Source organism: Lytechinus pictus, chromosome 2, assembly GCF_037042905.1.
Source record: "Lytechinus pictus isolate F3 Inbred chromosome 2, Lp3.0, whole genome shotgun sequence".
Lineage (NCBI taxonomy): Eukaryota > Metazoa > Echinodermata > Echinoidea > Temnopleuroida > Toxopneustidae > Lytechinus > Lytechinus pictus.
The window spans coordinates 16,440,079-16,456,479 of NC_087246.1; the positions used below are offsets into that span (position 1 = coordinate 16,440,079).

At 36.0% G+C, this 16,401-nt stretch overlaps 1 protein-coding gene across 1 annotated transcript; it reads right to left on the minus strand.

Moving 5' to 3' along the window:
• Positions 1-541: 541 nt before the first annotated feature.
• LOC129254700 (nicotinate-nucleotide pyrophosphorylase [carboxylating]-like) lies at positions 542-8,076 on the minus strand. The gene is made up of 3 exons (XM_054893208.2): positions 7,113-8,076; positions 5,068-5,199; positions 542-4,401 (listed from the first exon to the last, which is right to left on the minus strand). The coding sequence occupies exons 1-3, from the start codon at positions 7,671-7,673 to the stop codon at positions 4,183-4,185; spliced, it is 912 nt and encodes a 303-aa protein (XP_054749183.2). The 5' UTR covers positions 7,674-8,076; the 3' UTR covers positions 542-4,182.
• Between the last annotated feature and the right edge of the window lie 8,325 nt (positions 8,077-16,401).

Sequence of the window (16,401 nt, forward strand, 5' to 3'; positions counted from 1 at the left end):
TATATATATTTTGTATTTTGCTTCTGATATGTTCAATTATAATTTCTATGTATGAGTTTATTTGATCCTGCAATATTGTGAGTATTGTCTTCATCTGTATCAGTCTAATGTTTTTCATGTAATGGAAAAGGGGGCTTGAAGGGGTAAGGAAGAAAATGCATGGAAAGTGGAAAGGGGGGAATAAAGGAGGAGGGGGAGATGGTGGATACTGGGAAAGAGAAAGAGAGAGAGAGACAGACAGACACACACACACACATACATTCACACACACACACACTAACTACACAATAAATTAAAGATAGGGGTAAATTTAGTGGTAAACAATGTATCATTCTCTGGTGACTGAGTGATGAAGCAATTACTGCTTTGACAGATCTAATCAATTGGTCATTTGTGACCAATCTATCACACTGATATTTCCTATTCACATCGGGATTGCATTTCAAATCACAGGCACAGGAGTCCAATAAATGTTTTTCATCGCTTATCCTCCTCAAACTTATCATACAAAATAATTGGAGATGTAGAAAAGCCTCTGTGATTTAACATCTATAGCTTTGCTTTATTATGAATTGATATAAGTTAATTAGTTCAAAGGTCTACGCTCTGAAACTATACATCAGTAACTGTAAAAATACCAAACTGGGTTCCAAAAGAAATTCCACTCGGTCAAAATGAACAATATTTTTACACAGGCTAGCTTTAATATTCCTAACTAAATGCATGTGAATAATTGAGAGATTGGTTCAATCACAGAGAGGCTACAGCCTCTTGCACCAATTGGTTTCATAATCCAAAATCACAAAATGGCAAAAGAGAGACCAATGAAAATGAGATGAGATTAAAGGAAATTCCCAGTTTATTGTGCAGTGCCCTTGTAAAGTTTGATCAGTTTCTTTTTTAACCCAGTTTAATTGCCCTTATTATCTCACTTGGCACAAGAATACATTATGCATAAAACACAAAAAGATTTGGGACATTCCCAGAATCCCAGGAAACTAGGAAAGATAGTCTCTTGCTACTCCATTGACTTGCAAAACAATAAAAGGTAGCAGAGGTTTCTTGCGCCTTTCATCTCAATAAACACATAGCAGTATCATGCACAATATATTCACATTGATATTCATAATATCTGAAACATTATCCCCAGTTTAGCATGTTAAATTGCTTAATCAGTGATTGTCACTTCAATAAATATGCAACCCTAGTGACCATACAACATGCATGTACCAATAACATAAGAGTTAATGGTAAACCATAAGTAGTGATCAATGTGGCCTACTCATTGTGTCATTTATGTTACATAGATCCTTGTATAAGTTTGTGCCATTGGATAATAAATGTACATGTATTACCCATGTATCTAGGCCCCCTCTTACAGAGTTGAAATTGATCCGATCACAACTATGGATGGCCAGCAACGTCAACATCTAAAATGCAAATTTGTTCAAAACATTTTCTAGATATGATATATATTCATACATTCCTTGTTCTTTTGAAGATTCAGTGTGATTCTCTTTGTTTACTAAGGAGATTGTGCAAGTTTTCTGTAGAAAAAAATTATGGTATGGTTGGATTTCCATCCAGTTGAGATTGATTGGATCAATTGTAACTCTTTGTAAGACGGGGCCCTGCATGGAGAATAAACATTTGCCACTTCCAATTGGGGCATAAAGCGAACAACAATGTGGAGCACAAAATCTATGCACATAACATAATACAGAATCTTATTCTTATCAATGATGTATGTGCCCTGTCTTCCAAAGTGCTGTAATTGATCTTGTAATATTAAACTATAGAAAGCCAACAACAGCATCATCTTCTATGCATCTATGCATGTCTATTAATCACTCAAGCATATTGTTTTTGACAAATCAGCATGCTTCTACATGTTAATGAAGGAAGAATTTACTCCCCCATGTATATACAACAGACTATCACATATATATATGTACACAGATTTCCAAATTGGAGAATGATCGGATCAATCACGAGTGTAACTAAGACTGGGCCCAGTCATAATTTATATTACTGAATACTGATGACTGATCAAAACCTGAGTATCTTTTCAGCTTCATATCCAGCAAAATACCTGTACTATAAAGCACTGGCATGTTCGTTAACAGGCTGTGTGCAGGGACCGTGGAACAGTTTCGAATGTTGGGGGGGGGGGGCTGACCATGCAAAAAATCACAATCAGATGGTAATATTTACATTTATATATAGTTTTTGGAGAAAAAAAGTAGGGGGGAGGGGTAAAACCCCCACCCCTGGTTCTGCGGCCCTGCTAAGTTAAAGTACTGAGACCAACTAATACCAAGTACTGTCAATGGTTAGTAAAAACTGCATGAAATTGGAATGTGAATTTTCAAAATCAACACTTAATTTACTCCACAAATCATAATTTACATGGAAATGGAATCTCTTGTGTGATATGGATGAATATATAGTGATCATTCGCTGCAATCGGGTGGGGGGGGAGGACATGTCCTCCTCTCGAATTTCAAAATTTATATAGCAGCTTCTAGGAGAGGATTGTCTCGTCCCCCATAGAGGCACCAAAATTTCACAAAATTGATGTACTTTTTGTAATTACAATGTTACATATCAATTTTACAACTAGTCAGGGTAATATTTCTTTTCACTCTACTTGATAGAACTGAGTTTAATCATTGTTGTGATTACCTCTGCTAGCACTGATACATGTAGTTAATATTTCTTGTACAAATTCCCCTCAAAACAATATAATATTTGTTTAAAAAAAATGTACATCAATTATAAACTTGATTTTAAAAAAACCTGACTCTTAAAAACTAGAAATAACCCTGAACCTATAGTCTATGAAAAAGATATTAAAATTCTAAAGAGCTTACCAGTACCATAAAACCATGGTAGTGATGAGCCTAGTACACTTGACATGCAGATAATTAAATTTTTGAAGCAAAATATAGAGAATGAATATTTCCTATTAGAGGAAAATAAAAATATCTCATATTAATAAAAGCTCAAATTAATTGAAATTCACTTCATTTCTAGCAATTTGATGGTAAACAGACAACTATTGGCTTAAAATTTAAGGTCAGGAATAGATTTTAGTCTTTATATCCTTAACTCCCCCCACTCCCTTGCTTTCAGATGGGACCATAGAACCTCAAAGGTTTCGCAAACAGGAACAAAAATGAGAAAAGAACGAAAAGCAAGGGTAAATTATGATATCACTATCTAAATATTAAAATCTATCAAAAATTGAATTAAAATTAGATTATTGTATTTAAATGGTCAGATTTATGCTTGCTCACTACGATTACTCACAGATTTTTAAAATAATTTTGCCCCATACGCTATGTCTGGCCCTTCAAAATCTTGGTACATTGAACAAGACACTGCCCACTTGTATAAAAGCAGCCAGCATTGTGAACACATAGAGAGATGATACATAATATTGAATTGAAAAAAACATTTTAAAAAAGCTAGAAAACCTGAGTTGAATATCAGATAATCTCTTGCATTGACAGTCAGGTGAGACTATTTTAATCAGTTTCATGTCATTTATATTAGCTTTCACCGTACTTAGCTTGATTAACCTAATAAGTCTATCCCAGCAAAAAGCTCATGCAAGATCAAATAACACAAAGAAAACTAAGCACTTAAAAACCCTAAAAATTTCATCAAAATTGGATGAATGGATTAATAATAAGAGACATGAATAGGTTTTGCTTCATTTCCAAAAATAATTCTCATGACTGGCCTGCAAATTGAGAGAGCTTATGATGTCAAACATTTATCTTTTATATCCTTTTTTCTAAAGATAAAACACGAACATTTCCATATTTATGTAAAATTTGATTTTACAAATATGTGAATATAAATCACCATGATTTGACTATAGATTGTTTCATGAACGAAAGGGCTCAGTCATTATGAAATTGATAAAAGTTGAAACATTGAATATTCATTATGAATTAAATCATAAATTTGGGGTTTATCTCCCAGGCATCTTGACCCTTTGGGAGGTACATGTAATCAAAATATAATTGAATTATCTATGCAGCCACTTTGAAATCCCCATAAGATTGCAACTTTTGAAAGAATGAAAAATTCTCAACTTTCTAACTATTTGTGCAAGTTAATTTCAGTTTTTCAGTTTTTTCGTTTTCTTAATAAGTCAACTTTTCATTTTGGTTAACTTTGCACCAATGGATTTCTTGGATCATGGCCTTCTTTTCTAATCTTCAAGGAGAAGTCTACCACAGGATAACCTTGGGTGAGTCTGCTGGTCGAAATAACATCGATGTCTGGGATGCAGAATGTTGGAAGGGATTCTTCTGTGATCCCTCCACTTGCCTCGAGCAGGAGATGCGGGAATTCCGTCTTGAGTTGCCTGGCAGCCGATGCTGCTGCCTGTTAATGTGGGAATTCATAAAATGAAACGGCGCATAGTATTTATAGAGATAATTGAAAATGATACAGATAACACAATGCATTTATTGCATAAAATTCTGCAGGAATGCATGGACTGTATGTACATTGGCTCTTTTTGGAGCACACAAGAATGATTTAATATGAAATATTATTGTTTACAAAACTATTTAACAAAACTGTAGTATAAAGGTGAAAAGTGAATGTTCCAAAAGAAAAATATTAATGAAATATTATACGTATGGAACAAACGTGATCAGATATAAAGTGTGCAGTCTCACAAAATCTACATAATTGTAACGATCAATCTTTAGTCAACCCCTTTCTCATCACTCCGTTTCTCTCTTTATGACTTTTCTTTCTCAATCCACTGGCTTTAATTATCCTTACCCCAAAATATGATTACATTTTCATCCTCAAAATTACCAAATACCTTCTATCATTACATAAAAATTACTAATTTCTGTCCCTCCCTCCTCATGTTCTCTCTTTCTCTCCCTCACTCTATTTTATTTACCACCCCCCCCCCCATCCTCTGTCTGTTTCTCTCTATCTACCTCTCTTGTCCACTATCCTTTTCACACTTTCTCTCTTCTCTCTCACTTCTCCTTGCCTTCACCACCCTCTCCTCATTGAATGTTCATTTACCTCTGGTGTGAAATTATCCAGCATGATGATCTCAGCCCCTGCTGACGCTGCCTCTCTGGCCTCCTCCAGACTCCGACATTCCACTTCAATCTTGATTGAGAATCCTCCAGCTTTTCTTGCATTTTTCACAGCCTGTCATATAACATGAACTTATTCATTATTACGTGACCTTTAATTAGGCCTAAAAAGATCAACATCTGTCATGATGTCATTCCTCTTTTTAAAAAATATACAAAAAATGTCATAAAGTATACTTAACTAAATCCATACATGCTTGTAACCAAAAAAAAATACATATGCAGCACAGATTAAACAATTCAATGACAACTAAAATCTAAATACATGACTTCATATGAAGACACTATTTAATCACAGAGTTCAGGAGCTCGCAAAAATTGGATTGAAGCTTGTCAAGGCTACCTCCAATTGCTTTAAAACAGAGTGAAGGAAAGCTCCAATAAAAATAGGTTAGGGGAGAATTTTATTTACATCGATCAGACTTGACAGAGGTGCTTTTCTGGAGTTTACTATATTTTGTCTAGAAATGAGCATGTGAGGAAAAATAATTGTTGTGTCAAGTGGAAAAGAGAGCTCAAGTTTGGGCCTATTGAAGTATAGAAGCATAGATCTAGTATGATTATTATGATTATTATGATACAACCACAACATTAACAGAATTTTGTGTGAAATATTTCTTATTTTTTCCCATATGGGCACTTTGAAATATATATTTTTAATCAATACATTTAATTCATATCAATTAATAACAATAATAATAATAATATAACAACAATAATGAAGATGGTGATGATGATGAAAATGATCATGATGATCATGATAATAATAGGCCTAATAATAATGGGATTTGTCTTAACAGATTTGGGAATAACTAGGGAACCAGAGTTGGATACGTCAGGAGCTGACAGGAGTGTATTTGTTAATTTAATTATTATTGTATTGTGGAGCAGAACCGGTAATTGCATGGAATACCAGAAGGATTTTGAAGATGATGCAATCGTTGACCTTTAACCAATATAGAGATTTCAGAATGGGTGTGATATGACCACATTTTTTTAAATAGGTGACCATTAATAATAATAACAACAATAATAATAACAAAAATAATAATAACAATAATAATAAATAATAATAGTAATAACAATAATAAAAATAATAATGTAGAGATTACTGATAATTATCAATGAGTAGTATGTCTCTGATTATCAAGCCTCAACGAATTCCTTCTTAGAGTCAGTCTTTCACTCCATACATTTTTATTTTGAAACTCAGTAGGCTACTATACTAGTAAACTATAGTAGTAAGCCTATAGTATAGGGTCTACATCGCATTTTCAGAATTTCACCCATCATGGCCATTTTAGCCTGAATACCTGATCGCTTTCTCAAATGAATTTAAGCCTTAAAGGGATGGTCCGGGCTGAAAGTATTTATAGCTAAATAAATAGAGTAGAATTCACTGAGCAAAATGCCAAAAATTTCATCAAAATCAGATAACAAAGCTATTGAATTTTAAAGTTAAGCAATATTTTGTGAAAACAGTCGTCATGAATATTCATTAGGTGGGCTGATGATGTCACATCCCCACTTGTTCTTTTGTATTTTATTATATGAAATTAGGTTTATTCAAAAATTTTCCTCCAAGAACTAGAAAAATTGGATTGACAACTGATTTAGTGCATTAGATATTTATTGCTGCAACTTATTTCATTATAAGGGAGACGTATTATTCACACGAGTATGAAATAATGAAAAAATTATGATTTTATGTAATAACATAGGAAAACGGAAAGTGGAGATGTGACATCATCAGCCCACCTAATGAATATTCATGACGACTGTTTTCACAAAATATTGCTAAACTTTAAACTTCAATAACTTTATTATTTAATATCCGATTTTGATGAAATTTTCGGCATTTTGTTCAGTGAATTCTACTCTATTTATTTAGCTATAAATACTTTCAGCCCGGACCATCCCTTTAAGGTCATGACTCATGAATTTATATGTAAAAACATGCATCACTACCTGTGTTATACTCCCAGCAGACCATATATGATTATCCTTCAGCATGATCATAGATGATAAGTCGTATCTATGGGTATCAGCCCCGCCCACCAACAAAGCATACTTCTCAACCATCCTAAATCCTGGGGTTGTCTTACGAGTCCCAGCAACACGGCCTTTCCAATCTGATTTCTCGGCTAGATTTCTCAGATTTCTTGCTAAAGTTGCTACCCCACTGGCCCTTGCTATACAATTCAAAGCAGATCTTTCACCCATGAGAATATTCCGTGCTTTGCCTTTCACAATAGCCGCTAGAAAGACTGGTTCCAAAAAAGCCCCTTCTTTTGTTTCCCAATGCACCTCGCAGTCAACTGCCTTAAACACCGCGTTGAAGAACGGAACCCCCGCCAGAACTCCGGGTGACTTGCACAAGAGTACCGCTGTCTCTTCCTTTTCTCCCACAACAATTCCTCCATAATCGAAACTGGGGATATCTTCTTTAAGCCATGATTCCACAAGACTTGAAATAGAAGATGGTGATAGTAAATATTCCAGGCATGAATTTGAGGATGTATTTGTCATGATAAATAATTGAGAAAGTCGATTCTTGTGTGACTTATAAGGTAATACCACCCCCACCTCTGACTCTGTGCCCCGATCCTGTCCTTGTCGGTATTTTATAGATGGCAAATATAGCGATCTTCAACGCTTATATATAAGCGTCGAAATTTGTAGCCATCTCCTTGTATTAGTCTATATTATACGACGTGTCAAATTGTAGCGAACTAGTTCGCTATTTCCAGATCTCCTCTATATATATATACACGACGGGAAATTGTAGCGAACTAGTTCGCTATTTTCCAGATCTCCTGTATATACATACGATGGGAAATTGTAGCGAACTAGTTCGCTATTTTCCAGATCTCCTCTTAACGACGGGAAATTGTAGCGAACTAGTTCGCTATTTTCCAGATCTCCTCTATATACATACGATGGGAAATTGTAGCGAACTAGTTCGCTATTTTCCAATTCTCCTCTATGTATACGATGGGAAATTGTAGCGAACTAGTTCGCTATTTTCCAGATCTCCTCTATATATATATACACGACGGGAAATTGTAGCGAACTAGTTCGCTATTTTCCAGATCTCCTGTATATACATACGATGGGAAATTGTAGCGAACTAGTTCGCTATTTTCCAGATCTCCTCTATATATATATACACGTACACGACGGGAAATTGTAGCGAACTAGTTCGCTATTTTCCAGATCTCCTGTATATACATACGATGGTAAATTGTAGCGAACTAGTTCGCTATTTTCCAGATCTCCTCTATATATATATACACGACGGGAAATTGTAGCGAACTAGTTCGCTATTTTCCAGATCTCCTGTATATACATACGATGGGAAATTGTAGCGAACTAGTTCGCTATTTTCCAGATCTCCTCTTAACGACGGGAAATTGTAGCGAACTAGTTCGCTATTTTCCAGATCTCCTCTATATACATACGATGGGAAATTGTAGCGAACTAGTTCGCTATTTTCCAATTCTCCTCTATGTATACGATGGGAAATTGTAGCGAACTAGTTCGCTATTTTCCAGATCTCCTCTATATATATATACACGACGGGAAATTGTAGCGAACTAGTTCGCTATTTTCCAGATCTCCTGTATATACATACGATGGGAAATTGTAGCGAACTAGTTCGCTATTTTCCAGATCTCCTCTTAACGACGGGAAATTGTAGCGAACTAGTTCGCTATTTTCCAGATCTCCTCTATATACATACGATGGGAAATTGTAGCGAACTAGTTCGCTATTTTCCAGATCTCCTCTATATATATACGACGGGAAATTGTAGCGAACTAGTTCGCTATTTTTCGGATATCCTCGATATATACGACGGGAATTTGTAGCGAACTAGTTCGCTATTTTCCAGATCTCCTGTATATACATACGATGGGAAATTGTAGCGAACTAGTTCGCTATTTTTCGGATCTCCTCGATATATACACGATGGGGAATTGTAGCGAACTAGTTCGCTATTTTTCGGATCTCCTTTATATGTACACGACGGAAAATTGTTGCAAACTAGTTCGCTATTTTTCGGATCTCCTCTCTAAAATATAAAACATGGCAAACTAGCGAACTAGTTGACAATTTTTCTGATCTCTTCATATACACGAGGGGGCCGGAAATCGTAGCGAACTAGTTCGCTATTTTTCGGATCTCTTCTTCATATGCACGACGGGAAATTGTTGCAAACTAGTTCGCTATTTTTCGGATCTCCTCTCTAAAATATAAAACATGGCAAACTGTAGCGAACTAGTTGGCAATTTTTCTGATCTCTTCATATACACGAGGGGGGAAATCGTAGCGAACCAGTTCGCTATTTTTCGGATCTCCTCTTCATATGCACGACGGGAAATTGTTGCAAACTAGTTCACAATATCTCATCTCCTCTCTATATATTATATCTCCTCTCTATGTATAGTCAAACTATAGCGAACTAGTTCGCAAATTTTCTGATCTCCTGTACGTATGTATATACGAAGGGGAATGGTTGCTGCAAATTAATTCGAAATTTCTCATCTCGTCTGTATTATTGAACTTTTTGCAATTTTTCGGATCTCCTCTCCATGTATACGACGGGAAATTGTTGCAAACTAGTTCGCAATTTCTCATCTCCTCTCTAAAATATAAAACATATGGGAAACTGTAGCGAACTACTTGGCAATTTTTCTGATCTCTTCCTATACACGAGGGTGGAAATCGGATATCTCTTCTATACAGTGCGTATCAAAAAAAGTTTACACTCTGAAAAAGCCCTGGGAATTAAAAAATATACAACATGTGGGTATTTTTTTCACATATAATTATGGATTTGGGTCTCATCTATCCAATGAAAGTAAAAGTTTTGACAGAATATTATACTTGATTGAGCACTGTCCATTTTTGTAAAGCTCGCAGAAATCTGTTTGCGCAGAAATGCTTGTTTTCACGCGGTGTCTAGGAAAAGGGCGAAATCAAACTTACCCTGCAAAGCATTTCTCATAAATTTCCCTAGCACTTTTAGCCAATTGAAATAAAACGGATACATTCAAGCATTTTGTAACAATTTTGCCGCTCAAATTTGAAATTTCAACACTTAGTAAGCACAACCTTTACCCTTTTGTGCCGGCTGGATCTGAGGACATAACTGAATCTGAACAAAAGTTTATATCAGACATCTCCAACATTTTTCACTAAGTTTTTATCATTTAAAGTTGGTTTACATTTCATTTTTCATTTGTTACTTGTTTCTCCACACTTTTCCCAAGCTTGACGATGATTAACAAAATGAAAATCAAGCCTAAGCCGTTTTATGTAAATCACAGCTCAGTGTAAAGCAAATATCGTCACGATGGCCTTGGTGTGTGGGGGAATGGAGTGGGGCGCAATGCACTCTTCGAAGTGTTTTGGGCATGGAAACAAGTTTAAAAAGGTAAAAGATATCTTCATTTTACTAGCTAAATTCCACGTGTTCTTCATGATTAAGGTCTACTTTTATTCGCATAACTATTTCGAAGTTCTGCGCAAATCATTTTTCACCAACTTTTCAAAAGTAAGTGGTGCTCACTCAAGCGGAAATATCTTTCGACAGTTATATTGTAATTTGCTTAAATGGATCTGTACCAATGCTAAAATGTGGAAAAATCGTCAGGATATTACAAATATATAATTTTACAGGTTTCTTTCTAAGTGTAAACTTTTTTTTGATACGCACTGTATATACACGTGGGTGCATTTTTGCGAACTAGTTCGCTCTATTTTTTCGGATCTCCTCTATATATACACCAGGGGGAATTGCAGCGAACTAGTTCGCTATTTTTTCGGATCTCCTAAATATAAATACGAGGGGGAATTGTAGCGAACTAGTTCGCTATTTTCCAGATTTCCTCTATATGTACACGAGGGGTAGGCCTACTGTAGCCCAGTTCGCTATTTAGATCGGAGCGATCTTCAAAATTTGTAACCATCTATCCTATTAGTCTATAATATACTACGTGTTGAACTGTAGCGAAATAGTTCGCTATTTTTCGGAGCTCTAGTTCACGAGTGGAAATTATAGTCAAATGAATTGTAAGTTCTCATTTTTGGTAAATTACGACATTCCTGGTTATGTACTAACTCACATGCAAATTACCTTGTATGCTTAGTTCTACATTGAAATGCCCCCTATATGAATGTTTTTCCTAGTGTCTTTGTAGTTTTTCAAGCCATGTTGAAGTAAAATTAAAACATCTTTCTTTTAATAGGTCAATTTCATCATGAAGAAGGAGCGGTACCTCGAAATCCTGCAAGAGAACATGAAAGAGTCTGATGAAGCACTTCAACTTGGCCCCAATTGGATCTTCCAACAGGACAACGATCTAAAGCACACTGCCAAGAAGGTCAAAACATGCATGGTTTCAGGAGCATGCAGTCAACATTCTGGAGTGGCCGAGCCAAAGTCCTGATTTGAACCCAATCGAAAACCTTTGGAAAGAGCTGAAGGTGAAGGTCAACACAAGGAAGCTAGCCCAGCAACCTGAAGGACTTGGAGAGGATTGCAAAGGAGGAATGAGCCAAAATCCCGTAGACTGAGACATGCAAGAACTTAGTAACAAACTATAGGAGACGACTCGAGGCAGTTATTGCGAATAAAGGCTATTCAATTGATTATTAACTTGTGGTTCATGACAGCGGTATGAATACTTTTGTAGAAAATCCAGGAAAGTTATCTATTATTTTGATATGAAAATGAGGTGAAAATAAAAATGGCATGCTTTTGTACATGATACCTAAATGTATTTGACTGATTTGTAACTGACTCCATTTCTTCCCTTTTTTTCTGAAAAATGCACACAAAAAACTGTGATTTTTTCGAGATACTTTATCTTGCCATGTCGACTAAATAAGCTTATTATGTCCGCATGGCAAGATACGTTATCCTGCCAATTCCATATAAATTTTTTTACGTCAACATGGTGAGATATTTTATGTTGCCAAGTCGACTTGTAACAAGTTATATGTCAACATGGCGATATGTCAGGATTCTTGCCGGGACTTGTACACTTCATATCTCGCCATGTCGACAAATCGACTTGACAAGATAGAATATATCGCCATGTCGAAATAATGAGCTTATTAATTATACATGGCAAGATAAAGTATCATCGTAATAAGCCAACAATTTTTAGGGGGCTCGATATGGTTTACTGACGGATGCATGGATCTAATATCATTTGGCTGCTACCCAGATGGTCGCAGTGATGTTGTTGCAGCTAACCCGATAGACTTGTATAGTGCTATCAAACTATATCTAACTGGTCTGTTATTTGCCTCCAAACTAACTACTGAAACAACTAAACAAAATATTCATAACAAATTTAATGATCTATTTAATGGCTTTGTAGTTTTGAAATCTCCCAAACTCACTGCATAACTAGGCCGTCAAGTTCAAGTCCCGTCCGTAATGGTGCATCACAATGATTTAGTTCAAGTTTATTTATTCAAAACCAAGAACATCAAATCATAATCAAAATGGATATACATACAATGTAAATGAGTACATAAACATACATCAATTAGATTATAGCATAGACGAATTGGTTTTAGGAGCCCTACTCACAAGCTTTGCTGGAATACTTATGATTATTAACATACAACATAGGATATATACTAGTCTACAAGATACAAAAGGAGAGACAAAATATGTTTATATAAGGTTAAGATGATTTGTTAACAAATTTAAAAGAGGCATAAACATGTTTACCAAATACGTATCCACACAATCAATTACATTATATTTTTGTTCCTTCATAATAATTTTATTCTGACGAATTAAACCCCGCCATTCGGCTGTTGTAATAGCTACAAGGTCCCAAACTTATTGTTCTGTAAATGTGCATGCGGTGATGTAATGATTATGAATATGTTATTTGGTTAGAATAATTCATTCGATGAGCGAATATCTCGTCATCGATAGTCCTTCACGGTGAGGTTTAGCGCTCACCAGCCCTACCCCGGCTCTACCCCTCCGGATCCTAGTGATAACTGATGCATTGTATTTATTCATTACGTACCATATTTGCTAATTCTAGATAAAATAAATTAATGAATGATGCTATATTAGAATAAATGGACATTAGACCAAGTGTGAATTAGATCAAATGAAAATTAGACCAAGTGACGATTAGCCCAACTGGTCATTAGACCAATTGGATATTAGACCAAGTGGAAATTACACTAAATGGAAATTAGACCAAGTGGAAATTTGACCAAAACGGTCATTACACCATGTGGCAATTAGACAAAATGATAATTAGACCAAGTGGAAATTAGCCTAAGTGGAGATTAGACCAAGTGGTGTTAGACCAACTGTAAATTAGACTAAATAGTTTTAGCCCAACTGCTCATTAGACGAATTGGATATTAGACCAAGTGGGAATTAGATGAATTGGATATTAGACCGAGTGGATCGAAATTAGCCTAACTGGTTATTGGACCAAGTGGGAATTAGACGAATTGGATATTAGACGAACTGGCTGTAGACAAAATGAGTTCAGACTATGTGAAGTTGGACGAACTGATAAGTAGACCATGTGGTATTAGACCATCCGATAATTCACCCACGTTATACGTATCGCATAAAATTAATAAGAAGTTTCCAGTGTCCGAAGCGAGCAAGCATATATGCCGACATTCTTATTACAAAAATACAAGGTTGTGATAGATTTTGACATAATATTTGGAAAATAATATTTCGTCCTAATCCTATTCATTTTCTCTCTTTTTTTTATTGGTCGTGATTTTTTTTTTTTTTTGGGGGGGGGGCAAAACGCCCATGTCCTAACAGCCATTTCCTAGCTTTAATTTATGAACCATATAAATGTGTAATAATCCTATGCAAACTAAAAAAAATGATATTTCATGCATTTTGTCATGAAAAATTGAAAATTCTGGGCAATGTTTGTAATCTTGAACAGAACGCATTATGCAACTAGATAATTACCATGAGCGCGAAGCGCGATCAGAAGTGTTAAATATGCATTATGGCCTAGTCGAAAAGGGACCTGTTAAAGGACATTTTGCAGTTATGATACATATTTCAACGATTAAATATTGCGAGCGCGTAGAGCGAGCTGGATTTGATAACCCTTTTTGTGACCCTGTACAGAATATCTACCTCGCTAAGCAGACTTAAAACTCGAAAACATTGTTTTTGTCTATTATCGTAAAAACAGGATATTTTAATTCAGCCGCATTAATTTAATCATTTTGGGCAGGACATATATTTCACTAAAAACAGGCAATACGAGCAATGTTGCGCCACCGGTCGAAAATGAATTTGCTCAAGGGCAATTTGGCGCCCTCGGTTGAACATATAAAACTTGGCGCCCCCATGTGAAACATGGATTTGTCGCATTATTATGGTCAAAATTAAATTAGCGCTCCCCTAGTTCGAACATCAAATTGGCGCCCCGCTAGATCGAACATCAATTCGGCGATCCCATAGTTTGAACATCAATTTTGCGCCCCCCCCCCTCCCAGTTCAAACATCAGTTCGGCGCCCCATAGTTCGGTAGTCATTTTAGCGCCGCCTCGTTCGAACATCAAATCGACGTCCGGGTCAACAGCTCCCTCTTTCGTTTCCCATCTCATTTTCTTTCTCTTATCCTCATTCCCCTTCTTTTCTCTTTCTTTCTCTCCTTCTTTCCCCCTCTTCCTCTCCCCTTTTCTTCTTCTCTTCTTTTCCTTCCTTCCTCCTCTCTCTCTCTGCTTCTCTTTATTCTCCCCCTTTCTTCTCTTTTTTAGTGTCTTCCTTTCCCCATCTTTTCTTTTCCCCTTTTATTCTCCTTTTCTCGTCTTTTCTTTCACTCTTTTCCTCTCTCTTTTCTTATCTTCCTTCCCCCTTACTTTCTCTTTTTTCTTCTCTGTTTTCTTCTTTTTCTCTATTTCCCCTCTCTCTTTTCTTATCTTTCTTCCCATCTTCCTCTCTTTTTAAATATTATTATTACAGCTTTGATCCATCTAAGTCATAATAGACTTTTTTAAATACATCAAGCGCGTTCTTCTTGCAGTCGTTAAGATTAGCGCGTTCATCAAATAAACTACCTTGTTACGCAACTTGTATGCGAGTGACATCACCTTAGTGAATATAACGCCGCAATTGACAATACAGCGCAGTATATTCCCCGAGGTGACGTCAAAACCTATAATATAACAAATGCGATCCTCGCAGCTATGGTCACGTGATGGCGTATTGACCTATCACTGATTCGAATGTACATAACCTATGTAATATTTACCAATATTGTGTTCGATAGGGATAATTATTGTGAACTATTTCGCAATTTTGTGATCTCCTTAATATCGCATACATTCGTAATTCCGAAGCTTTGTTATTGCGATGGTTCGTAATTACGAAAACGAAATGAGTTTCTTAATTCCGAAGGTTCGTTAGTCCGAAAAAAAAGTGAGATTCGTAATTCCGAAGTTTCGTTAACCCGTAAACGAAAAGAGGTTCGCTATTTCGAAATTGTTATGATTAACGAACTGTATTTCGTTTTCGGATTAACAAACCTTCAGAATTACGACTCTCACTTTCTTTTCGGACTAACGAACCTTCGGAACATGTAACCTTATTTCGTTTTTGGAATATCGAACCTTCGGAATAACACCACACATGTTCGGATTAACGAACCCTTTTACATTTTCAGATTAACGAACATCTAGGTATCAGTGGGCAATTTACTTGTTTCGGAATTAGGAACCTTCAGAATTACGAAGTGTAACCCCTCATAATATATACTGTAAATGGGGAACTGTGTGACGTGGATGAATCACGCATATGAAAGGGGATTTTGAATGCGCGTCCAGAACTGAACACGTTTTATGGTTCCATTCACACACAAGACAATTTTGAAGTTCGAGGGTGTCAGTTTTCCTTTTTCAAGCACTTTTTTAAATAGACCACAATCATACTATACATGTTTACGTACTGGGCACATGCACATCCACACACACAACACCCCCACACCCTCACCTTTGCTCACACAAGCAAACACATGCACACCCGCACTCAAAGACATATACCAAATACATATGCACAAACCGGGTTGAACATCACAGAATATAATAAACACTTTTCTATTATGAGAAATACAAAATCAATGTTTCTTGGTCATATACATATCATCTTGGCAATACTTTGGCAGTAAAAATCTCACACAAGCATGAGAAATTTGAGTCAATGGCATTGAGAACTTTGGCAATAGCA

Excerpts from the sequence above, each read along its gene's own strand:
- LOC129254700 (XM_054893208.2), bottom strand. The coding sequence starts at position 7,673 with ATGACAAATACATCCTCAAATTCATGCCTGGAATATTTACTATCACCA. Across the intron at positions 5,200-7,112 it reads CTGCTGGGAGTATAACACAG|GCTGTGAAAAATGCAAGAAA; the intron begins GTAGTGATGCAT and ends GTTATATGACAG. Across the intron at positions 4,402-5,067 it reads TGGATAATTTCACACCAGAG|GCAGCAGCATCGGCTGCCAG; the intron begins GTAAATGAACAT and ends CCACATTAACAG.